The sequence below is a fragment of the Apostichopus japonicus genome, chromosome 17 (genome assembly GCF_037975245.1).
Source record: "Apostichopus japonicus isolate 1M-3 chromosome 17, ASM3797524v1, whole genome shotgun sequence".
Lineage (NCBI taxonomy): Eukaryota > Metazoa > Echinodermata > Holothuroidea > Aspidochirotida > Stichopodidae > Apostichopus > Apostichopus japonicus.
The window spans coordinates 989,042-1,015,807 of record NC_092577.1 but is presented as its reverse complement, the minus strand read 5'-3'; the positions used below and the strand labels follow the sequence as shown (position 1 = coordinate 1,015,807).

The window sequence follows — 26,766 nt, the reverse complement described above, 5'->3', positions numbered from 1 at the left end:
ATAAAGAAAATCATGGAATTGTCGGGCAAAAATTTGAAAAAGTTTCGGGCAAGCTACTGCATATTTATATTCCAGATGACAAGAAATTCGGGCAAAAGTCCTGAAAAATTCGGGCAGCCTAAAAAAAAAAATATATATATATATATATATATATTTTTTTTTTCTCCTCTTAGGCTGCCCGAATTTTTCAGGACTTTTGCCCGAATTTCTTGTCCTCTGGAAATTTGGGGGGCAGTCTGCCCCCCTGCCCCCCCTCCTCGTACGCCTATGGCACAGGGAGTTGCCATAACAACTCTCTGGTCGGTATATCAAACAGCTAGCTGCAAAGACTTTTTTCGAAACAAGGCGGAGCTTCTCTCGGAATTCTTTTTAAAATGAAATTGTAAGATAATTTTAATTCTATTATTTTGTTATATGGATCCAAGAAAAACGACACATTTAATTTACAAGAAATTATTCGATAGCCATAGGCGAAGGAGGCGGGGGGGGGGGGGGAGAGCTGCAGTCCCCAACCAATTTCTTTTGGTGAAATTTCAGGCAATATCCTGAGATTTTTCGGGCACCTACTGAAAGAAAAATAATTTGCAATGTGTTTTTCAATGGTTAAAGTGATATTATTATCATTATTATGGTAACAACTTCCCCAATCATTATAACCAATATGGAAGGGTAATAACACCGAAAGTGATTGTATATAATTGACATGAGACGTAATAACGGATGCATGCCTATATGATATGCACATTAACATATGTTGAACGCGCGAAAAAAATGGTTATATTTTTCGGGCAAGTCGTTATAGCCCCCCCCCCCTTTCCAAATCAAATTGGGCTCCTACACCTATGACGATAGCTTTTCTGATTTTTAAGATATTTACTAGCTTTAACATATGCCCAATCTCTAGAATGCTCCTTTAAGGCTTAAGCTCCTCGGTGCAGGTCTAAATATGAATATAACCTATTCTTTTCTAACTTCTAATAACTCAGTCAAAATCATAGAGTTTCATAGTTAATTTATATATAAAACTCTATGGTCATGTCCTAGACGAATTGTTAGTGCAGTATGTTATCTGAGGCCATAAAAATATGTTTTTTCCTATCGAGTGTAGTGTTGCATCTGACCAGGAACTGACCTTATGGTTGGTATTAGACTTACTACTATAGTCCAGTCACTTTCATTGATGAAAGTTAAATCTGTATAAACGTTGATTTCTCAAAAATTAAGTGTTAACAAAATACAAAACCAGGAAATAGTAAACGTTGTTAGACCAAGACTTGCGTAAAAGTGTTCACTGAGACGCTTGACCCTGTGGAGGGATTGGGTGGGGCAATACTACTCCTAGATACTTGCCCCATATATTAATAGGATACGGAATCGTAGAAGAACATTGCATTGACGAGTTACCAACTTGACAAAACGACAATTATCTGCAAATTGACGAGTTGACGAGATGGTAACGTGACAAAATTCAGAAAATGGACGTTTTGACGAGATAACGGATCTCGTCAATGCAACAATTTTCTGCAAATTGACGAGTTGCACACTTACTACCATCTCGACAAGATGACAAAATTCAGAAAATCCGTTATCTCGTCAAAACGTCAATTTTCTGAATTTTGTCATCTTGTCGAGATGGTAGTAAGTGTGCAACTCGTCAATTTGCAGAAAATTGTTGCATTGACGAGATCCGTTATCTCGTCAATTTTCTGAATTTTGTCATCTTGTCGAGATGGTAGTAAGTGTGCAACTCGTCAATTTGCAGATAATTGTCGTTTTGTCAAGTTGGTAACTCGTCAATGCAATGTCCCTTCCACGCTTCCGTAATAGGACGATATGCAGCAGTTACATATTTATCTGCCGTAGCCTGTAGGTACCCACATGTCTGCCTCATTAGTGAACTGTCAAACGTTTTAAAATCTGCTTCATAGACAGATAGAAATGGAACAGAAAAAGAAAGCAGCTCTGATCTACAGGCTATTCCAAGACCATAGGGCAGTAGCGAACTGGCCACACGGGCATTTGGGCACTGCCCGGTGGGCTTGGGAGTCTGGTTAAAGTTACAGCCCATTTTCACAGAAGTAATTGGAATACAGACGGGCTGTGTAGCAGTGGCGTAGCTAGGATTTTTTGAGTGGGGGGGCCATGGGGGGGCTGTTCTTTCTAGTGGGGGGGGGCCGGAGGTTACTATCTAAGCGGAGCGCCACCATGGTTGGCGCGGAGCGTACAGAGAAAATTTGAGATTTTCAGCACCCCCCAGATCGCAGGAGATGGCACATGTGAGGCAAAATAGCAACCAAAAAAGATGTGCAACTTTGGAGACAGAAATGCAAAAAAAGTTTTTTTCTCTTTCATGCTGACTGGCCTTGCCAACTCAACCAGACTTTTAACTTTTGCAGGAATTTCAGAATTCCCAATAATTTATATCTCTACCAGTAGTGGAAAATCCTGTTTCGACAGTTTCGTGGCCATAAAAAAGTTGTTTTGTGGAATATTCAATGACATATATTCATTTGACTCGAGGCAATATATGAATACCTGCATGGGCGGCGATCTGTTTCAAATATTAAGGGGGGGGGGGGCATCTGCTTGGATGCAGGCGAATTACTGTCAAAGCGGAGCGCCACCATTAGTTGGCGCGCAGCGTACAAGAAAATTTCTGGTTTTGATAGCCCCCCAGATGACCGGAAATGGCACTTCTCGGGCTTGAAAATGACCAACCAGATGTACACTTTTGCCTGAGAACCAAGTTTTTCCTAATAGTTTTTTTTTTTCATTCATAATCTTTTGTTAAGATTGTCACCAGTCACACATCATGTTCGACCTCATTGCATTTGTAGGTAATTCTACGTAACGCCCCACAATACCCGTCAGCCCCACTTTTCAAGGTTCTAAGCCCATTATTTGTTCAGAATTTGAATAATAAATTCACTTCAAAACATACCCATACTGTTGCACTAAATTTCATCTATGGACAACCAATATAGAAAACCCCCCCTCAACCACTAACAGACCGGTCAAAATTGTACGAGTGTAGAGGGACGTATACTATGATGAAGAATGTTGGTCAAGGAATTTTCGAAATTTCAGACACAGTTAAATTATTGGTGTACAAATATTAAAACCTCTTATAACGGCTACTATAAAACTTCGATATCATAGAAAATACCCAAAAAATATGCTCGAGGGGGGGGGGCGGTCTCCACCCCTTCACCCCCCCTCCCTTGGCTACGCACCTGCGGTTAGAAATCTTGTAGGAAACAGGCCAAATGGAAACCCAGTGAACCCATATCGATGTGGATCCTATGTATGATTGTACGTACTTACACTCATACACAAGATGCAAACCAAATTTCATTACGGATGCGGTCCGTCTAGCTATTCATTTCTAGAAAAAAAAGTAAAAACTACTTTCGGTCATATATAGTAACAAATTGTGACACGGTTAGACAGGCGCTTTGCGAGGAATTTGCCAAGGGAGGGGCAAAGCTTGTACCCAGACTTTCTAAGCGTAGCGCCACCATAAGTTGGCGCGAAGCGCAAAAGAAAATTTTGGCCGAAAATGCCTCCCAGATCGCTGGAAATGGCACTTCCCAGGCCTTGTAAGTTGCATCTAAGCATTTTCTATTTTGAAATTACTAGCGATATCATAAAAAAATACAAAACATATGCTTAAAAAAAAACTATGCCACCAAATATTGGGGGGGGGGGGATATATGATACTATATCCCCCACCTGAAATATTGGGGGGACATGTCCCCCCGTCCCCCCCCCCCCATGATCGCCACCCATGAATACCTGATACCTCGGCTCAGAACAAACGGAGCCAATCTTTTGATAGATTGTTGCGCTAGGTGGAAGCACTGAACATATTTTCAGCAGATATCGCTATCACGCAGCACAACAAGGTTCGTGGTGTATGGTCGCAATCGTCGCATCGACCATTGCCATGCCATGCTGTGTGACCATTCTCATGATTACTACAGATATTGTATTATTCTTATTCTGCCAGATGCAGACGAGAAAATTGTGTAACTCTATTTCCCAAATTATTGAACAAAAAATATTAGCGAATCGCACTGATGAGTGTTTTTTTTTTACCCCATTCCCAGTGGGGGGGCCAGTGGGGGGGCCAGTCGATTTCATGGGGGGGCCTCGGCCCCCCCAGGCCCCCCCGTAGCTACGCCACTGCTGTGTAGAAATATATTTTATAACTGTGGGAATCAGCTCAAATCACCATGTTAGTTAGTCTTTTAGTTCGTAACAAAAGAACGTGCTATTGGCAACCCGTACGTGCTAATGGATTTATTTAGGTTTTTTTCCCATTTTCTTTCAAGCATGTTGTCACAAAATGTTTGAAAAACTAATTAAAATCCGTTCTAAATCAGATATTTTTGTGTTTTGTTTTTAACTTTCCTCAGTTTAATCAAGTGTTGCTTCTGAAAATTATTTTTGGGTAATTTTTAAAGGATTATTGTAACCTATACAAAATTGAGAAATATAGCACCATTTTGCATCTAGGCATTCCTTATTAAAAAAAAATATATTTTTGGGTAATTTTTAAAGGATTATTGTAACCTATATACAAAATTGAGAAATATAGCACCAGAAGACCCCTCCCATTAGACCTCTCCCCCAGGAGGGCGATCACTATGTAAGTAACACATCAATGAATAATGGGCCAGTGTAGGTGGAAAATGCCCGGGCCGGTTTTAAGACCCAGTCCGCCCCTGCCATATAGGGGCATATTGCAAACTTATATTCGCTGGCAAAAACTTCAACGCATGGTACGCATGCAGGCGTCATAATGATAAAGAGATAGTAGAGTCCTTGACTCCGAGAGCTTAGTCGGGCCCCGGGGATAATTATATCACACGGCAACCTTTAATGATGAAGTCTTCATATTTTCCCTAATTATAGCATTAAAATGAGTCCTTAGAGTGATTGTGAGCGAATTGCACTGCAGTATCTAAGGAAATGAGCGCAGACGTCATTATGATGACGTTTATCCTGATCAGTATTAACAGACTTATAGGTATAGGCTGGGAACAGGTATAGGTAGGTGAAGGCCGGGCACGGGTAGCCGTACAGATCACTGTGACCTCGAATCTGAGCCATGTCTTCAAATAACTTCACAAATGACAGAACACGAGAAATATGCCCCTCTTAAATTGTTGGTACCCCTCCTTAAAGTGTTGGTGCCTCTCCAACTCAGAAATCATGGCTATTAAGTTTGTAATTAGCAATGGATCCTCAAACCTCTAATTTGTAATATGGTGATTTAAACAAGAGAGTGATTCCTCTGGTGATTTACAGGTGAAGAAATGGGGTGCCCGACAGGGCGAGCACCACTTGACTAGAAAACGGAGTTTAATTCATCCGTAAAATTGTTGAAGATTCCAAGGTGGGTTAGAGGGTGTGGAGCAGAGTCTTAAAATTCTCCGACTGATTTAGGTAATGGAATAAACCTTTATGGAAGAAACAGAGGCCGAATGAAATAGTTTATAACAAAGGTGAATGGCCCTTTGGCGGTTGAAGCCACATGTGTATGCCACATGTTGTGGTTCTTAGAGTCCTCCCGCAGAAAAAGAAGTTTAGATGTCAATCAGGGCATTATAGTTCTGAGGCATATTTATACTTGAAATTAGTTCCATAATTAGGCTTAGTTCAATTATCTTAATGATATTACTTGCTCTCAGTTATTAGATGAATTGAACTTTCGCCAAGTTTTATATCTTCGGGAAACATATGCTATTTGGTTTTCAAATGTGGAGCTGTGAAATATTGAAACAATTGCTATATATGTCACAGAATATACCTTTAACACTCCGGATTAAGTTCATATAGATGCAGTTATCATAACGTTAACCTTGGGACTTTCTAAATATTAAATTTTAAAACTTAATAATGTGAAACCGTACGAGAGAGATTGAGTCTCTACTTAACTTCTTCAAAGTTTACTGATGGTTTACCTTCTAAAAACGAAAGACAGAGGCCAAGAAGAAAAATAAAGGAACACACACCTCGTGAATTGAGAAAATGCAGTTGATAAGCTAATTTATTTCATGTTTGGTAACTTTGACAATTGGGCATATAGATTGTGCAAAGCAAGATATAGCAAAACACATTTTTTCTGCTTACAATGGAGAAGAGAAATGAAAAGAATTTTAAACTAAAAAACTCTTTCTACATGATAAATGAATAAAATAATTCTTGGTGGGAAGAACAGACGGTATACAATCCTGTGTAAAATAATATTTGTAAAGAGAAAGCATATTCTATTAAATAATAATTCTATTAAATTATAATTCCAGTTTACTGATTTCATCTTAATATAGCATGAAGGCAAACAATTACTTTATAATTTCATAATAAAGTAATTGTTTCTTTTTGTTATATGAAGATGCTGATTAAACTCCACTGTCTATATATTTTTAACTTACATTCATCAGTTAGTTTTAACAATAAATGGTCAAAAACAGGTATCAAAATTTAGAGACTTCTTTGAAACATGAAAACAGAAAGAAAGGCAGATAAATCTCCTTAAACAACTGCTCATTTACTCTGACAATATAGCTCTGCAAATGCTGCTTTCATAAAAAAGGATTTATGCAATGATAGTGATGAGAATAAATACAACATTAATATTAGTGTTTTACACACTTGAAGCTAACATTGTTTGGAAAGCATGCAACACAGCAGTAGAAGGCTCCTAGCTATTATAATATACTTATTTTCCTGCAGTATCCTATAACATGTGAGAAAAGATAATACGAGGAGTGCAATTACATGCAACAGAAATGATGAAACCAATTAAACCTTAAAAAATCTTAAGAAATCATGTTAAACAGTTTGACAGTCTCAAAATGTTTGTTATTACAATTGAAAATACTACAAATGGATGATACTTCTTTCTGAGCTATATTTAAATTCTAAGCTTATGGTGTTTATAGTATCTAGAGTACAAGATTTAAAATGAAATGAACACAGAACATTTATGGCTGTTCAAAATTCAGATTTTCTTTACGAACCCGTCTGTTGCAGTAATAGAGGATACTGATAGTGGAACAGACAGCAATAGTCACAAAGACCATCACAATGTAACTGACACTCAAGTCATACCGATGATGAGAATTTTCAATCTCATTAACTTCCCCCATCTTTTTGGTTTCTTCTCTTTGTGTAATTTGTTCATTTATCGCTGTCTCTCTCCCTTCCAACTCTATCAATTCAACAAACTCTACATCATCTTCCTTTGTTAACCTCTTCCTCCTCCTGTGTTTATCTTTCTTCTTCTTCTTTTTGTCTTCAGATGCATCTCCTCCTGGGTTATCCTCTTCTGCTGAATCAGTTGGTTTATCCTCCTTACTGCTTTGGCTTTTAGGTTTTGTCTTTTCATCCTCTTGACTACTTTTATCCTTCGAATCCTTCGTTTTATCCTGACTGCTATCAGTTTTCGATTCTTCTGAGGAGCTCTTGCTACTTTTATCCTTCGAATCCTTCGTTTTATCCTGACTGCTATCAGTTTTCGATTCTTCTGAGGAGCTCTTGCTACTTTTATCCTTCGAATCCTTCGTTTTATCCTGACTGCTATCAGTTTTCGATTCTTCTGAGGAGCCCTTGCTACTTTCGCATTTATCTGCCATCCAGTCCGGCAAAGCCCTGTCCCCAAACTGCCAGCAGAAGAATTCCTTTGGCCATTTCCGTTTGCCGTCATGTTCCAGATAGCAGAGCTCAGCACAAGACATGGCGGATTCCACTGAGGCATCTAGGTCTTGCTGTGCCCAAATATCTTCAAGGCATTTGGTGAAATGAGTTGAAAAAACTGAATCTCCAAGAACAGAACAGACTTCAAAGAAATCTCCTTTCTTAAATATTTCTGAACACTTCTCCAGAGCATTTTCCCCGAGACTTTGATTTGTGAACACTTGGACATCCAAAGCTAAACCTACATATTCAGCTTTGTCATCATTTGTTATTCTCCATGCCGGTTTCCTTTCATCTGGGAACATGAGGTCATTTTCACCGATGAGATCATGGACCAAGTCACCGGTGCCTTCATTGAAAGTCCACAAATGGATGAGGTCTGGGCTGTCAGCTGGTACATGAAGATATAGAGATTGACCTAAGACTGATGGATTAGTCTCACGATTCCATATCCTAATCTCATCAACTGCACCATCAAGACCTGGCAGACTGTCCATGTTTGTGCCACAGCAAGAGTGGCAGATACCAAACGTTCCTCCCTCATCGAAAGTGGTAGAGTCAAGTTGTACTGCTTGAACAGTTGCTATTCCATCTGCATCAAAGGTGTAAATCTCAAGAAGACCATGGAAAGGACGCCACACGAATGAGACAACCTGCCAAGAGAACCTTGTGATTATCAAACCCACTTGATATTGTCTGCCACGACTGGAGATTTTGATGCCGTTTGCTTCCACAATAACCAGGATATATTCTTCCTCCGTCCCATACGACCATAGAACACCGCCATACGAGTGGATATTAACAACAACATCTAAAGTGAACCCTTCTCTGCCCCAATGCATCGATGCTGTACTCAACACGCTGTTATTGAAAGAGAGGTGGAAACCCTGCAGCCCAACAGTTTGTAGAAGCCACCATTTCTGGTAGTCGGTCCCAAAGACTACTTCATGTCTATAACGACCTGTAAAGACATCCACATCTTTCTGTGATGCTTCACTCCTACAAGTCAAATCTTTTTCCTTACTGCTTCCTTTAGACTTGCTTGCTTCCTTACTACCTTTTCCTCGATGTCCATCATCAACTTCAGTACAGTTTAGTTTCCCGATGCTCTCCAGAGTGTTACATGTGCCAAGGATTCCTTGGGTGTCAAAGTCTTTGCAGAAGTTGTCCTTGGTGATCAACTGCACATCCAAGTTTCGTCTGTTACAAGTGATTATGATATCAAGCTTATAGTCTTTGATCTCGATCTTGTATTGTACAGATGTATGGACTGAGATGATAAAGTGATCTGATATCTTTACTCTGCTATCAATAGTAGTGAGTGCTTTGTCCAACCAGATGAATGGTACCAAAATGACTTCATCGAGTGATGCACGGATGACAAGTTCATGACTGTCATGCTTGATGATGACCATGTCATAACATGTAACAAATCTGTCTTCAAAGCCACAGTAAGAATAGCGAATGTCAATTGTAAGCTCTTCATCCGTTTTTAAGAGAAGTCTGTAATATCCAAGGGTGCTCAGGTAGATACCAGCTGCTTCAAAGGTGTAAATGAAACCTCCAAGGCAAGCCCTTGGCAATACATGCTTACGTTTTGTGACCTCGTAGAAACCTCCTTTGGGTATTGTACAGTCTGAACCCATCCAATCTTCTCTACAAGTTGTGCACGAGTCACCTCTCAAATTGGCATTGCAAATGCAGCTTCCGTTTTGACGACATACTCCATTACCACTGCATGGATTCAAGATACCACCAGGGCAAACAAGATCACAGTTGACTCCAGTGTATCCAGGTTGACAGAGACATGTATCCTGATCTTCAGTGTTTCCAAATACACAAGCATCACAGTCTTCAAGATATATTTCAGGTAGCTGGAGGGTTTTCAGGAGAATGCAGTATATGTTGGTGTTATTTGTAGGAGACTGATTGATGGCACACAAGTCAGAAACTGCCATTAGAGTTATATATCCTTCATGTAAGTTCTGAGAGGTTAAACACATCCTCTGACAGGAGAGGAAGTAAAAGACAAGGACATCATGTGTTAAGCCACTGCACTGGGAGGTAAAGCTTGTCCAGAATAGTCTGCTGCAAACTTCCATCACCATGGCATCAAATGTCTCATTCCTGACAATCCTTCCAAAAGGTGGGTCTATGGAGAGATCTAAGTCTGCACTGGAGAAGGTAAGAGATGGTCCTGGCCAGGGGTCAGAGGGGTACACCAATCTGTTGTCTGAAAGCAAGTCTGGTATTGTGGATTCTACCACCGAATCAAACTTGTAAAGTATGAGTGGTGTAACTTCGTTAACATCAGCAAACAAGCTATTGTCTTCGCTGATTTGAATGAATGCTGGAGGAATAGCAAAATCCCAAACACGGAGTTCATCAATTTCACCAAAGAAAGGGTTGTCCAGTCTGATGGTACCATCAGATGGAGTGGGTAACCATTGTCCAACAGATATAATTGAATGTGCCTCCAAATAACATGCATGATTGAGGATGGCTGTGTACGAATATACCATTATTCCATTTTGACAATATACTGTCAACCTTCCACTTTCCACAACCGTCACAAATCGATACCACACACCAATTGACAGGCTAATCCCTGTATTATAGTAAACACCATTGACATAGATCACAATCGTACTTTCACTTGTTATTGCAAAGGTTGAATTTGTTCCAAAGGCTACTATGACACCCCCATGTGCTTTCAGGAGTACATGAAGATCAATTGTGAACTCCATCAAAAAGTGCCTAGCATCGTCAAATATCACAGGATTAGACCGGGCTCCAGTATTGTGAAGGAGGAGGCTATAAACACCACCAGATGGCATCAGGACTTCATGATAGAAGTTGTAGTCATGAATAAATAGGCTCTCATCCACCGATACCCTCCACTTCTCTGCTATAGCAGTATTTATGTCATGTTGTGAAGTGTTAGTGGGAGGTACATCCCATAGGTCGTCGTCAGCACTACCATCACAGTTTCCAAGAAGCCCTTGGGTGTTCTGACACAATCCAAGAGGGGCAACAGTCGAAACAGTAAGATAGATATTTAAAACACGCACAAATACAGCAAAATGAACATCATTTTTATCCCTTATGACCAGCAATGTTTGAGAGACTACTTCTATGTACCAATGAGTGTCTATGTTGATGATTGTCCAATCAACATCCAATATGACATCATTGTGCCAAATCACAGCTGAACTGCCAACAGTGTACGGTGCATGGATGACTAAGGTATCCTCAGAGGGTAGTCTAAGTGCAATTGCATTCACACAGGTGGCATGTGTGTAACATGGTACTTGCCTGATTTGAATTGACAATGTGGAAGACACTATTAACCAGAATTCACCGACTGCCCCAAAGTAGAAGCTGATATCATCGTATACGGTGTAATAGCAATAGGCAGATACTGATGATGTGTAATAAACACGATGAACATTTGTTGCACTTCCAACCCTTAATGTACAGTCCGTACCATACCAATTGTCGGAGCAAACACTGCATTGATTGTCACCGTCCCAATTGAGATCACAAATGCATCCCCCATCCAACTGACAAGTACCATGATGGTTACAGGATGACAATGAGCCACCCAGACACACTTCACTACAGTTCTCTCCAGTGAATCCATCATGACAAACACAGATAAATTCTTCTTCTTCGTCTTTAGAATTAGTAAGTTCGCCAAAAACACAGTCATCTTTACATTGTGTTCCAGATCGTAGATTGGGCACTTCATCACAGAGAGGTTGACCAGGCCATTCAGATATATTTAATGCTGCCTGGCATAAATCTGCAAAACCAAATGCTACAAGGTAACCATCTTCAAGATTTCCAGAAGCTGCAATGACTTCCACACAAAGAATGAAGTAACTGGCTGAAGTGCCATCAGGTAAATCAATGCATTTAACAGCTAAGGGATCCCCATGCATCAATCTCTCACAGAGGCTCTCAGCGTTCTCTTTCAGAGTTGCATTTGTAAATGCTGGATTTCCAGGTAGAGTTGGCAAGATGTCTTCAGTTGGTACTGGTGCATCAGAAGGTAACCACTGACAAGGTGGCCAAGGATCACCAGGCATTATCAGTTCTATCCCACCAATTGAATCTCTGGCTACATTTCCATTTCCTTCATCAAATGGCCAGTGATGACTCAGTCCATCAGTATTATCTGGTATTCTGTTATTCCACAAGGCTGGTATTTCGGCAGGGCTGAGAGCCCTGTTCCAAATCCTTAGGTCATCAATAACTCCAACAAAGGATGGTACAGCCTGCTGACCATTCAAATCTGAGCCTGGTTGCCACAGTCCGAGTGAAAGGTGGCCAGGACTTCTAAATAGGCCTACAGGAATGACGAGATCGAAACGATTGACGACTCCTTCAGAAGGAAGCAGATACAAACTTGCATCTCCATTATCCCTGTATGTTAAAACAACCTTGCACCAGGTATTCAGTGGTGGTATCAAGTCAGTAAGGTATGATTCATGCCCAATAAAAAGGGACACTCTTCTTTGGACAGAAATTGCAAAGTCTACAGAGTGAGCGAATGACAGAACTATTCCATCGAGGGCATCTAGATTATCTGGCTTGATGAAGAATTCAACCGAAACGTCTCCTGCTGTTCCGCCCAACAGAAAGATGTGCCTTGTGTATATCACTGTCAGGTGGAAGTACAATGTGAAGCTTCTTCTTATTTGAACCTTAATTGCAGTGTGTGGATATACAATGATGGTGTCACAGTCTGGTACTTGCCATTGGTCCACATATGATGCAACGTTCTCCTCAGTTAAGCCATCATTGCCACACAAGTTGTTGAATTCAAAGCCAACGCCTCTTGGGAAAGAGTGATATGAACCATTTGAAGGTGATGGGTCCTGTATGAGACTTGATACTGTACACAAACCTGAGGGGAGTGGTATTTGGACATCTGGTGTATTGGTGTCATTACAACATCCCCCTACAAGCAAACCAGACGAGATACCACAAAGTTCACTAGGTAATCGAGCATCTAATATGAGATGTGTTCCTTGTACTCGTATTATTATCAGGAGGTTGTCTGGTCCGTAGAATCCAATTTCTTGGTAGGAGAGTCTTACAAGTCTGTAACCTGTTTGTCCAAACTCAATGATTGAACTTAGGTCAGTGTACCTGCTATTGATGCTTACATTAATGAGTCCACCCAATTGATTTGGTCCACCAAGTGTTATGTAGCCATACCCATGGGTATCATCTCCACAATGTATACCGATGTATTTGATACATGAATACCCATTGTAACATCTAACAAACTTAGCCTGGATGATAAGCCTAGTCTCAGATATGACAATGAGGTAGTACTCCCCTACTAAGCTGTGATAAAATGTTATCCCGGACAAAGTTGTTACTTGTGAGAATGTTGCAACTACTGATCTTCTAATTACAAGATGAAGATGAGTCTCTCCTTGATAGACTGATGTCAGTCTGCAAGTCTCTCCCTCAAATCCACGGGAACAAACCGAGCAAGATTCTCCCTGCCAGTTGGGCGGACATCTGCAAACTCCTGTTTCACTGTCGCAAATACCAACATTGTTACATGGTGATGATGAGCCACCAGGACACACACTGTCACATGCTGTACCCCAATATCCTCTCTGACAAACACAAACATTTCTATTGATTGGATGTTTCAACCCAAACAAACACATCGTGGAACAGTTATCTCCAATCCAAACAGGGAACGGTTCATCACCGAAATGATTGCAAAGAGGTTTGGCTGGCCAAAATGGAGGGTTTAAAGTTGATTCACAAATGTCAGAGAAGTCGATGACTGAAGCTAGGGCAGCATCGGTGGAATTAGCTCTGAAGACATCATCAAGGCATTGCTGGTAGTATCGAAGACTTGATGGTTCCCCGAGATGACAATGCCTGAGGAAGAAAAGGTATTGTATAGCAAATAATCCATTTGATAACTTAGTTGACTGGCATCTTAATCTTGGTACAGTATTTCTGTTCAATCTGCCTATCGATTTCCTTCTGGTTGATTTAAGTGGACTCAAAACTAATTCATCAAACCTATTCTGAGCTGTACTGTCACACCAAAAGCCTGTAACTTAAATTCCTACTTGCTTTAGGGGAGATGCTTTCAAGACCATACATTTTTATAGACCATACACTTATATACTGTATATTATTACTGAGTGCATTGCATCTCCAGCAGCCTCTAACCAGAAAAGATGACAAGGCATAAGAAAAGCAGTTTTAGAGGTGTAACCTATCTAGGTTCAGTAACTCAGGTTGACTGAAATTAACCCGCAGAGATAGGGTAGTAAGCAGACTACTGGACAAGACTTAGATACAGCGAGATAGACATAAGGAATTCATAGTTTATTCAATGCATAGCCTTTACTCTACCCCTTGGCTTACAAATTGAATGTTTCTAATGGTAAAGCATAAACAGGTTAAGGCAATACATGAGTGATCTACAAACACTGATACTTTGTGTTTGTCTTCTTGGTCAGGTTAAATCTGTCAGAAAATATATTGATATGAAGAGGTAACATCCTCACAAATTGATGCCAACTTAAACACAGGCTGAAGTGCTGCAAAGTAGGTAAACCTTCATGGCCAACCATGGATTAATAAGCTTCATCACCCAACTGAAATGAAACTGTGTGTTCATCTGAAGATGCTTTGAGATCAGATATGACCTTTGACATATGATAATTCACATATAAATGTGATTAGTGCTGTTAAGTTTTTTGTACGGAAGCAAAATAGAGGTTCACTTACTCTTCGATTGGTCCAGAGAGAATCACATCATAGCAGAAATCTTTGATCCAAGGTAGAAGGTCTTCTGGGTTAAGAGATAGGTCCTCTGGAAGGGTAAGGGGTGGAAGAGGTACATCAGATTGGATCCACTCTGGACTGTTAGAACCGATGTTAGTCAGCGGCATGTGAGATCCTCCAATCGAATCTCCTGCTTCATTACCTGAAACAAACAGAACAGTTCTTATTATTACAACCTGAGTGTTTGTGACTAACAGATTAAATAAAACATGGAGACAAATAACACATTTCACTTTGAGAAACTGTTGGATCTGCCTTTAGACTTTATCTATAGTTGGTAAGAAATCTACCAGTCCCTTGTTTATCTCCAAACAGTACTAAATGAATTCTTTGTAAGCTAGGGTATCAGCTAGGGGTGTGCTGGTTCTTTATTTGCTGGTAGTCTAGTGACTTGGAAGTTTGAAGTAGCAAGACCTTCTGTTACAATCTTTCTCCCCTATGCTTCAAGTAAAGCATTGTATGTTAGCTTGTCTGTGTTTCAACGAATGCATTGCATGTTACCTTCCCTGTGCTTCAAGGAAAGCATTGTATGTTACCATCCCTGTACATTGTAAATTACCTTCCAGTTGGGAGTGGTTACTGCAAGACTACCGATTAATACACTTGTAAAGTTGAAAAAAAGTAAGTGAAAGTTTCCTCAAGGTCTGACATTGAGTATGCATGGTGTTTTTCCTTGAGACAATTATGTGAACAATACCTTCTCCTTCATCACAGCTCCAATGATTTCGTAGGCCATCTGGAGGCGCTGACAGTCTGTCCCTTAAGTTCAACACAGCATTACCATCAAAATATCTGTGATATGAAAAGAGAGGAACATCTGAATAAATAGACATTATAGCATTTATCACAGTATTACTTTTATATTACAAAAATTATTCTTGAATATGCAAACGATGACCAAGACTTGGAAATTAAATTTCCATTGAAAGAAACTTATGGGTTAGCATCACATTAAAAACTAGTAAACCCAGGAACACAATCCATGTGCTCCACAAACTGAGCCATGCATCCAAGCAGCCCTTTATTTAGTGATTATACCCTTTAACTACATTCATGGGGGTGTCAGTCGGAAGCCTCAAGCATACCGTGTAACCACAAGTCACCACCAACTTTCGAGGCATGCACAAGGTGCAGGGAGAAAGGCCCCCTCCCTGCCCCGTGATCAGTAAGGGCATTTTGGATATTCAGGGAAAAATAACACCACAGCAACCTCCCTTTCCAACCTCACAAAAAATCAATAGTATCAGTACTTTACTTAGGAGTTAACTCAAAGTATTAATGCTTTACTAATGAGCTAAATCAAGAGTATTAGTGCTTTACTTAAGAGCATATTCTGACACTAATTTAGTCTTAGTAATTTAGTCTTAACCACATGATAGTGTTTCACCACCACTGGGCCACCACCTCCTTTGTAGAATCCTTGATTCACCTCTGGCTGTTCCATAAAATTCAGGCCCCTACCTAAATCAGTTGCGGAAATTTAGAATTTGCCCCCCACCCCCCCAAACCTATTAAATGCTGTGCAAGCCAGTGACCCACTGTCATTGGATAAAAATCAAAATCAACTCCATGCCACCTTCAGGGTATTATCAAATGAAGTTGAGCTTTATCAAATGATACAAGATTAGTGGGCTGAAGTTCTTCTGATTACCAAATCATGACAATTTGACATTCATTGTAAAACATGTCTTAAACCTCCCGCCAATCTGTCTGCTAATCACTTGTATTACCAAATTAAAGTATCTCATTGCATGAATTCTGCATATTAGTTAGAAGCAAGCACGTTATATATTAAAGTCATGATTCAATTCACAATGCAATCTAGTACTATGTTATCTATTTTCAACTTTATATTTCTTACCTATCCCAAACTCTAATGTCATCTATTGCTCCTGTAAATGGTCCATCTGGTATTACTCCAGACCCCAGCAGCGGTGGAACCCAAACTCCGAATCCTAAGTTGCCATCTCCTGGGAAGATATCCGCCGGGAGTGTACAGGACCTGCGTATCAGTGTACCGTCTGTATCGATGATGTACAAGTCTAAGATCAGCGTCGTTCTGTCAAAGACGAGGCATACCTGCTGCCAGACTTCACCGATGACAACGATGTCGGTCTTAAATATGAAATCATGGTAGTGGATGCAGTAGAAGCCGGGTGTTGTTGAGACATAGAAGGTATACTGGTGACTGTAAGATATTACAGTCCCACCGCAGCCTTGGTCGCAGGTCTTAATGTAAAATGCTACGGTAGTGTAACGTGTTACAGACAGAGTTATGCGATTCACAAATGCGGCGGCTCCTCTGAAGTACAACGCATAGCCTCCCGATGGCGCTCTGAATCCAGGATCATTTGGGAAGAATATAACATCCACTGGATCTGTCAACAGTCCTCCTTCGACCGCATCCTCGATCTCTTCTCTGCTGCAGTTTGGATGTATGATCACCACCCCTGGTTGTGAGGATGGAGGGGTAACCCCCGAGCAGGAAGAAGAACATGGTCCACAAAGGCCGAGAACACTATATTGACAACATTCTGATCTTGTCACCCTGATGTCTGCAATGACAGTTGATGCCAACACAGAGATGGAGACTGTAGTTGTTGATGTTACCAGCTCGTATGAGGTAGATGAGACTTTCCTGAGGGAACTTTCACTGTCGATTGTAAAGATCTCGTCCAACGATTCTTGCTGACCGTTGATATGAACGACAGACTGGAAGTTTAGTGTACTCCGTATTGTAATACCAACTGCACCAATGCCAAAGCCAATGGCATCCACGCTCATCTCCAACTCTCCCTCTCTCCTACGGCTTATCTGTACAGATCAAAGATGGACAGATACGATATTTTAATGATGAAAGGTAGTCCAAAGATAGTTATTATTGAAAAGTAATTATAATTTGTGAAAAATGGGAATAGTAATTTAAAAGGTGATCCATGGTGTTAACTTTGTGCTTTTTTCTTGTCTGATCCTACAATAGGATAACCAGTACTAGCTGGGTGCATTTTCATCCAGTGTTGCTAAATGATGTCATTTTCTTCATATGAACATCTAATTATGAAACTCAATGAGTAAACTTATAAATAATATCATCATAGATTCACCAACCTTTCCTATTTTCATGTAAATATATTGACATGCAAAGCGTCCATTGGCTAGTCTGTCAGTGCAATGAATTTTATCCAGTAGTAAATTGAAGAAATATTATTGGAATTCCTCACCAGTGGAACTAACATCCCTGTATTGAATTGTCAGCAATGCACTATGCAACATCCTCCTACATTTCCCAACCAGCTATTCTTTAACTTCACGTTCATATTGTATACAGAACCAAACACAGAAGCAACGAGTCCTGGATCAGCATCTTAACATATAGGATAATGTGAAGTGTGAGGAACTTATCCAAATGTCACACTCGCATTAACATCTCTCTAGAATAGGTTAGGAAGCAAGCCTCTCCCACTGGTTTGAAGCTCAAGATATAAATCCTAACAGTATTATTAAGTAATATCTCACCTGAATATCCATATCTGAGTTGTTAGTAAGTCTGTATATACCTTCAGTCCTCATTTGGAAGGCAACACCCTCAAAATTGACCAAGGTGGTAGCTCTGACAGAACACGTGAAGATGTCTGATTCTGGTGGTAAGACAATGACGGAAGTGGTGCAGTCTGCACCATCCCATCCCATACTACATGATGTACAGTTGTCATTCCCTCGCCACTGCTCCAAGCACAGACAGCCACCAGAGTATTGGTTGCATTCTCCTCTTCCACCACACGGCACTCCAGTATCATCATTGGTCACGCACAGTTGATCACAATGTTCACCCCAGTACCCGTTGAAACAATGACAAGACCCAGCTGTGAAGACACCATAATCACATCGGTCACTGCAGTCATCACCCCCATATCCCAAGTGGTAGAGTCCAGGTAATAAACCGCAGAGACCTCTAGCCGGCCAGTCCTCTAGGTCTAACTGTGCCTGGCATTCGTAGGAGAACGCCAAGGCCACATCCATACCCCGGTGCTCCTGACTGGTGATAGCGATGGTCTCCAGGCACTCTTGGTAGGCATTATCTAGTTCGCTCTGTAGACTGTGGCACGCATCATATATAGGGCCGGAACGTAACAGGCGGTTACAGCTCTCTCTGGCAGCCTGTTCTAGTTCAGGGGAACCAAACTCTATGACTGTGGTAAACTCAATATCAACCACTGACACGGGTGTGACAGGAATGACTGATGGTTGCCATACAGGAGCTATTCCAATATCAGATGGAAGTAAAATGTCCACTCTGGACACAACGTCCACTGCTGTATGTCCGTGTCCGCTATCCATGGGCCACAGCCCGATGATGGACGGGCCCCGAGTGATGACTCGGCTGTTCCAACTGTTTACTACTTCACTGAAGGAGAGAGGACGATCCCACAAGACAAGCTGATCAACGATACCGATGAATATGCCGGTACCCGGTGGTACAAACGTTCCATTTGTTGGTGTTCTCCACGTTCCAATTCCAATGCTTCCTCCTGGTACAAACACGTCGACTATTAGGACATACTCTCTCACCACGGTGACACCATCACTGATGCAATAAAACCTTACTATACCACTAATGTGATCCACAACTACAGTGATCTGGATCCACACGTCCTGCAGCACTATCAATGCAGTATCATGAACCACCCAACCCACATGTACCAGGAAGGTACCAGTCTGCCCGACGGTCACAGCGATGATGTTGGTTTCGCTGTAAGATATGAGGGTACCACCTGGTGCTCCCTCATACCTACAATAGAACTGAACGGTGCCCGATCCGTCTGATGTAAAGCTCCCTGATGGAAGAGGTAATGTTGTGACACCACCACCACTGAAGTGAAGGCCGTAGCCACCAGACGATGGTATCGCAATAACCACATGATTCTCAAAGGTCCTTCCAATGAATGTCTTGTAAATGATGCTGTCAACTATTGAGAGTCTGTATCGCCCACAGTAGCCTATGATGATATGTCTGTCAATTCCATGGTACCTGTGATATGAAACTGGGCCGTAATTCCTTAAAACGCACTCTGGGTCGTTTTCGGGGTCGTTGCAGCTATCTTCACTGACAAGAGCTGGACCACAAATACCATAGGTAGTGTATGTAACTGTCACAGAGAGTTGGACCCTAAAATAGATTCCTTGAGTCTGAAGTTCCATCTTGAAGTTCAATGGCCCCATGATGACATAGATGCCGGCAGTTGGCGCTGTAATCTGGTAGCCATGACTGAGGGCAGTGTCCCATGAGATCTGCACACCGTCCAGTACAAAGAGAGGCTGTTCTTCAATGGCCTCCGGAGCTTGCACGACAAGTTCGCTTCCTTCAAATTTGAGTGCGATGGCAGTGATACAAGCTTGCATGTTACTGCAACTTATCTGACGAATCTGAACTTCCATTTTTACAGTCGTATCTTCATAGTACAGAAAATCTCCAGTTTCCCTGTAGTCAAAATGTGAACCATCAAACAGGGTGAAGTAGCCATTGCTGGAAACACTACAGAAGCGATTCACTGGTGATACGGGATGAACCAGTAGGGAACAATCTTGTCCAATCCAATCCTGGGAACAACCTGAGCAACTTTCATCTGTACTCCAGTTGATCTCACACAGACAGCCTCCTGAGTCTTGAGAGCATGTCCCGTGGTTGTTACATGGTGAAGCAGCTCCACCAACACAAACATTCACGCAGTGAGGTCCCCAGTAGCCACTGGAACAGCGGCAATCTTGGAAGTAGTTGGTGTCACCAAATACACACTCATAGTCACAACTGTCCCCTCTCCACAATGGAAAGTAAATATCTGTGAACTGTGAACAGAAGCCCTGTCCGGGCCATGGTCCCACATAGTCGGTATGGATGTAGCAATAATCTGATAGAACCAGTACAATAGACAAGGAGCTGTACATACTGCCGGAAAACGATGAGTCTCTGATGCAGGCATAGTACAGGTAATCTCTTTGAAGTCCACTGAGACCGCAAGAATCCCAAGCTGGATTAGTTATGATTAGAGATTCACAGAATCCTGTATCGTAAGCTGGATCTGTGATGGAGTAGACTGGAGGTAACCGTACAGTGATACGTCTTGAGAATCTCCAGACAGGATGGACTACCATCCATGATATTTTATGGATGGATAGATGGACATGGTAAACCAGATCAACGACTACCAAACCATCTCCTTCATCAAACTTCCAAAGCCCTCCAAGGTCAGGGTAGGTGGCAGGGATATTTATGAGATTTGTAAACTCTATGTCCTTCAGTATAAGCTCTCTACGCCAGATGCGGATTTCATCGAGGGTCCCATAAAATCGATCCTGTGTGGGTATTACTCCACCCTCGGTTCCTGGTTGCCATTGTCCGATGGACAAGTAACCTCCTGGAGCCAAAATATCGATGGTTGTTCTAAATCGATGAGTCACACTCACCACAGCTAGGTCGGGGTTAATTATCCACAGTCTTAGTTGGTGGGAGGACCTACCCCAGGTAAATACCAACCTAGTCCAGATATCAACCTCTACCGTTAATCCTGTATCCCAAGTATCAGATCCAATGTTCACTTTCAGTGTTCCATTAAAGTAAATAGTGAAGTGTAGTTCATGACTGTATGATAGCAGTACTCCCTTGTTGCTATGGACTATGACATAAAGGTCAAAGGTTATATCTGTGTCACCCTCTAGGGCAAGCTCAATGGGACCTGATGACAAGTACCCACCATTGGTTTCGATGCAATGTCCAGCTCCAGTTAAGTTTCTGTACTCTTGGTAACTACTATTGAGGAATATTGGGTCAAAGAGGCTGGCACCAGCATCTACACGCCATGTATTTGCAGCTATAAGAACATCACTAAAGATGTCATCTGTGATATTCCCATTGCAGGTTCCACAAAGTCCCACTGACTCTTGACAGGAAATGGACGGTGAAAGGTGGAAAATGACACTCAGAGATCTCTCAAGGACTCTTAAGGAAATTGACACATCCAACTCATGGATAGCTATCTCATATGATAGGGTGCTCGTATGCTTAATTGTCATTGGGCCAATGTCATCAGTAACATTCTCCAATTGAAGAGAGATCCCATCCTTCCAGAACCTCACTTGGCTATTGCTTGTGTAACCAGATCTCATCACTAACACATCTAAACCAAATCTCACTGCAAAGGCTACCAAACATGATGACTGGTTGTAACAGGGTATTATTCTTGCTTGCACCTCAAAGTCCAAACTTTCATCAGACATGACCCTAAATTCCCCAACTTCCTTGAAGTCATACAATACACCATCAAAGTTGGTTACATGGCCTTGACCATATGCCAGACATATTGGATTAGTGCCAATGCTAGGTTCTATAGGAAGCACAGTTGAACAGTCACCTCCCGTCCAGTTGCCACTGCACTCAAAACAGTCACTCTCATATGTCCATGCTGGATCACAGGTACACTCTCCACTTGTTACATTACAAGCACCCCTTCCATTACATGGGTTATCTGCTCCTCCTGGGCACTCTGCTAAACAATTTGGACCCCAATAACCATGGTAACAATAACATTCACCAGTCGCTGTATCATAGGCACCAGACATGCAGGCTCCAGTTGGACATCCAAGGTCTCGGAAGAGTTGAGAATCTGTGATATTGGTGCAGAGATCTTCCAGAGGTGCATACTCAAGGTCAAGGGAGTTCTGACAGTAGATTGAATACTGTCCAAGAGATGGGTAACCAGCCGATAAATCGTTTTCTGCAACGATACTCCAGACGCATGAATCTTGGAAAAACTGTGCATTACTTAGGCCTAGAGTTTCACAGTCAGAGTAAACAGTATTGTTAAAGATTAGATTTTCACACCAGATCACTGCATCAGTCCAACTAATCTCTCCAGCCAATTGATAATAAATTCTCTCCTCAAAGTTGAAGCTAGTAGTTTGGTACGACAACAGCGGAGATCCGGCGATGATCCAAATTGGAAAGACATCGGTAGAGAATCTAAAAGAGTAGCGGCCAGTCCAGTCATGAGCGACATCTCCTCTCCCTTCACTGAATTTCCAGACTGCTGCTAGGTATGACACCTCAACATGAATGTTCATCCTCCAATTTCTCCAAACTTCGGCCATTGTGAAAGTACGACCCCACACTCTAACCTCATCGATGAAACCAATGTACGTGATGTCGAAAGGATTTTCGTAATCGGGATGCCATGCACCCAGTACCAGTGTGCCATCGTTGAGGAATACATCTCCGACGATTGAGAAGGACGAACCGGTCAAGGACCCTTCATCGCTGATGTAGAATATGGTCATGCCCCTGTTGTCATGGTAATAGTTCAAGGATATGAATACCCATTGATTTAACGTGGGAATTATGTCGGTTTGGTAGATTTGACCGTTAACGACGACAGCCAGTGTTACATCTATAATAACAGCCACGGAGGATGATACTGTATAATATCCCACAAGAACACCTTCCCTGATTTCTGCCTTGAAGTGTAATTCCAGAGAGATGTCAGTTTCCTGTGATACAAGGTTATTAAGGGTATCGCTGATGCAGTGAGAATTGTTGAAATGTATAGCATACCCTCCTGGTGTGATATCTCTACTCTCTCCGGGGAGGAGACCCAATTTGGAATCGATCGATAGACGGAAACGATTGATGAATTCATTGTTGATGTACCAGTAAGAGGCATCCTCGGAGGGATCAAGGTTAGACTCCTCGCAGTCACCACAAATACCAGAGACTGTTGATGGACAATCAGTATGATACAAGTGGAGGTCAATAGATATATCTTGAACCACAACCACTGCTTGGCTACCATCAGGTCCGGACAATAGGTAACCGTCCGATGTCTGATTGAGAACGAAACCGGATTCAAATTCAATTCCAAGTCCAGTTCTCCAATCAAGTAGTACCTCTTCCTCTCCAATCTTCAAGGATGCTGAATTATCATCATCCTCTGCTGCCATGGTTACAGTGATGTCACCATCAGCTATGTGAAGCCAAACAGACTTTATGCAATAGTTACTGCCTCCGCAGGGAGCTTGACGAACGTAAACACCGAGCTCCTCCGTCTCGGTTAGAATGAACTCTCCGTAGGTATCGACTGAAAATCCCGCACCTAGGTATGACAGGTAACGACCGTATCCAAAGACTGCACAGGTGTGTGTAACGTCATAGGGAAGTTCTGTTAAAGCCACTGAACAATCCTGACCGATCCATCCATCAGAGCAATCCGAACAAGATGTTGTTTGGCTGGTATACAGAGGACAGGTACAGTCACCATCACTGGATGAACAGATACCAACTCCACCACATGGTTCACCAGCTCCACCATCACATTGAGTTAGACATGATACTCCAAGATAACCATGGTAGCAATGACATTTGCCATCAAATGCCATTTCGTAACCCGAAACGCAAGCCACGTCGCAACCTGTGCCAATCCAACTCGGGAAGTGTCTAGTCGGGAACGACCGACAGAGATGTTGTCCAGGCCAAGTGGTCAGAGACAGTGCTGCTTGGCACTCATCAGCATATGCTAGTGCTACCTCCATGGATACATCAGTGCCACCAGATTCAGCATGACTTAAACACTTCTGGTAGTAGAAATCACCAAGTTTGAGGGCATGACACACATCATGTAGTGTTCCTGTGAGGATGACAGTTTTGCAGAAGCTAATAACATCCATTCTGACATCTCCTTCTACAAGAGCAGGGTATATCTCAGCTACAGTTCTAATAGTTGAATGAATGACTGTAGCAGATGAATAGGTCCACAATGGACGTCCCCATAGTTCATCAGGGAAGTGAAGAACTGTAACAGTAACTGAGTCATAAGCAATGTCACCCTGCCCTTCATTAAAGTGCCAGTAATGTGCAAGATTGTTTGTTGTTGAAATATCCACATCGAATCCCAAACGGGACTGGAGCTCTGTAGCAGTTGCATGATGGTTCCATATCTTTACTTCGTCCAGCCACCCATGGAAACCTGGGAAGAGTACCGGACCAATGTATCCTTGTGGTGGATACCACTGACCCAAGATTAGATTACCTCCAGGTGGTAATGGATAATCTATTGATTCTGGAAGCTGTACGTCTGATGTCTGCCAGTTTGTGACAGTTCTGTACACATAGATCCGAATGCGTTTGGTTTCTTGCTGCCAAACTAGAGCCACGCGGTACCATACATTGAAATCCAGGTGGAGTTCTGTGTGGTAGGTAACACTCTGATAGGAAATGGTCACCAAGGATGAACAGAGGGCTAACGTCAGTGAATCAGTCTTAACATATGAAAATACCGCTTGACATTCATGAGGACTGCTTCTCACCTCCAGATCAAATTCGATTGTGAAATCTGATCCAGAGATGGTGTTCATTGCAGACGATTTTACCTGAGAATCTTCAAAATATAACGCATAGCCTGCCTTGGAGTTGTGAATGTCTCGTACCTCGTCACACTGGCCGTAGTTGTACACGAACACTGATGTCTCTGATAGAGATACTGACCATCCTGTCTCTGATAGAGATACTGACCATACTGACCATCCTTGACCAAACACATCATGTATATCTTCCTGGCTGATTGCGATACCACTCACTGGACATTCATCTTTAACTGATCCATCTGGACATATGAATTGACCATCTGGTAATTGGAAATCATTTGCTGCATCTAGATCACAAAAGCTCAAGAGACCACCAGCATCCACACAATTAGTTTCTATTGTCTTAATTTGGACATCAAGGTATCGTCCTCGGATGTAGATATCAACAGTCAATGAATTGGTCTTCTCCAGTCTGTAATGGTCATATGATACTCTTATGAGGACATACCCAAGCCCTAAATCAATTGAGAGTCCAACTTTGATTTCCTGTTGGTCCAGCCACACATATCCATGGAGTTCCTGGTCTGTGTACCCACCATGGATAGTAATCACCTTGTCATCACTTAGCACTGCAGCAAAGGCATTGATACAACTGACATCACTATCAGCAAAGCATGGAACCATTCTGATTTGTGACTCAAAGTCCAAGGTGGAGTACAAAATGTACTCCCCTTCTCCATAGAAGGTATATTTGGTGCCATCAAAGGTGCTAAACTCTCCCTGTCCATAAGCCCTGCTGAGACGAAAGTCCCCCTCAATGCCAGGCGAACTTACAAAGATGGAACAATCTGCACCAGTTCGTCGGTCTTCGCATGTGTTACAGACGCCATCTTGTTCAACTCCAGCTTTACAGGTGCAGTTACCAGTGATTGGGTTACAAGCACCATTGCCATGACAAGGGTTGTTGGCACCTCCAGGGCATTCTGACTGACACTCGTTGCCCCAGTAACCAGCAAGACACTTACAATAGCTGTTGTCTGTAGCATTTAAAACAGTAACCTGTCAAGAGAGAAAAGGTTGAAGAATCTTAAACCAGATCAAAAAGGAAAGAAAATACTGATTTTGCAAGATAAATAATTAAACTTTCATTGCCCTCTTGACTGAGGCCATCTTTCTCCTACATTAGGATTAGGGTTATTTTATCTGGATTATTCTATAAAAGCTAACCACCGCCTCTATTACAAAATATCCAGTTTTAATACAAATTGAAATTCTGAGATTTGAGAGAGTCCACAGAACATCTGAATCTGATCTTGCATTATACAAGATATTGCTATAAAGGTATTATTAACATAACAGACTGTCTCTTAAATACATGTAAAATATTAAAAGTCTCAAAAACTCTTTTTCACAGAATAAATAATAGTAGTCAATTACTTATATTAGAAAATAAAATAGTACACATTAACTCAGACGATTTTCCGAAAAAAAATCACTTTTAATAAAACAAAAACATAATACAAAGATGTGCTGCACAAGGAGTTAAAAAATAATTTACAAAAAATCCTTTTAGTAACAAATATCTCATATTATAATTATTAAGACAAAGGTTTTTAAGCATGCCACTAATTCTCTTTTTAAGGAAAAATATCTCCACTAAAGAGTTTTGAATCATTCTTTTTAGTGATGTTACTTCTCAAGGCAGATATGAACAATTGTAGAGGAAAATCAATACCTCATAAATTTGTTCCTCATCTCCTGTACAAGGTAAGTCTCCACCATCTGTGGGTAGTGTATGGAATCGTTGATTTGATGGAATGTAGGAAAGGGTCCACACGAGGGAAGGACTAGACGTTGACAGACTAAAACATAAGAAACAAG

General features: G+C 41.5%; 1 protein-coding gene across 6 annotated transcripts in view; it reads right to left on the bottom strand.

Moving 5' to 3' along the window:
* Nucleotides 1-6,023: 6,023 nt before the first annotated feature.
* Nucleotides 6,024-26,766, bottom strand: part of LOC139954933 (uncharacterized) — a 119,831-nt gene continuing 99,088 nt past the window's right edge. For all 6 annotated transcript variants that reach the window (XM_071954945.1, XM_071954946.1, XM_071954947.1 and 3 more), the window contains 6 exons: nt 26,621-26,747; nt 18,055-25,944; nt 16,400-17,352; nt 15,236-15,330; nt 14,482-14,680; nt 6,024-13,617 (listed from right to left, as the gene is read on the bottom strand). In XM_071954945.1, the coding sequence (XP_071811046.1) occupies nt 6,993-13,617; nt 14,482-14,680; nt 15,236-15,330; nt 16,400-17,352; nt 18,055-25,944; nt 26,621-26,747 (15,889 nt within the window). In that variant the 3' untranslated portion in view covers nt 6,024-6,992. The remainder of the gene's footprint in view (nt 13,618-14,481; nt 14,681-15,235; nt 15,331-16,399; nt 17,353-18,054; nt 25,945-26,620; nt 26,748-26,766) is intronic.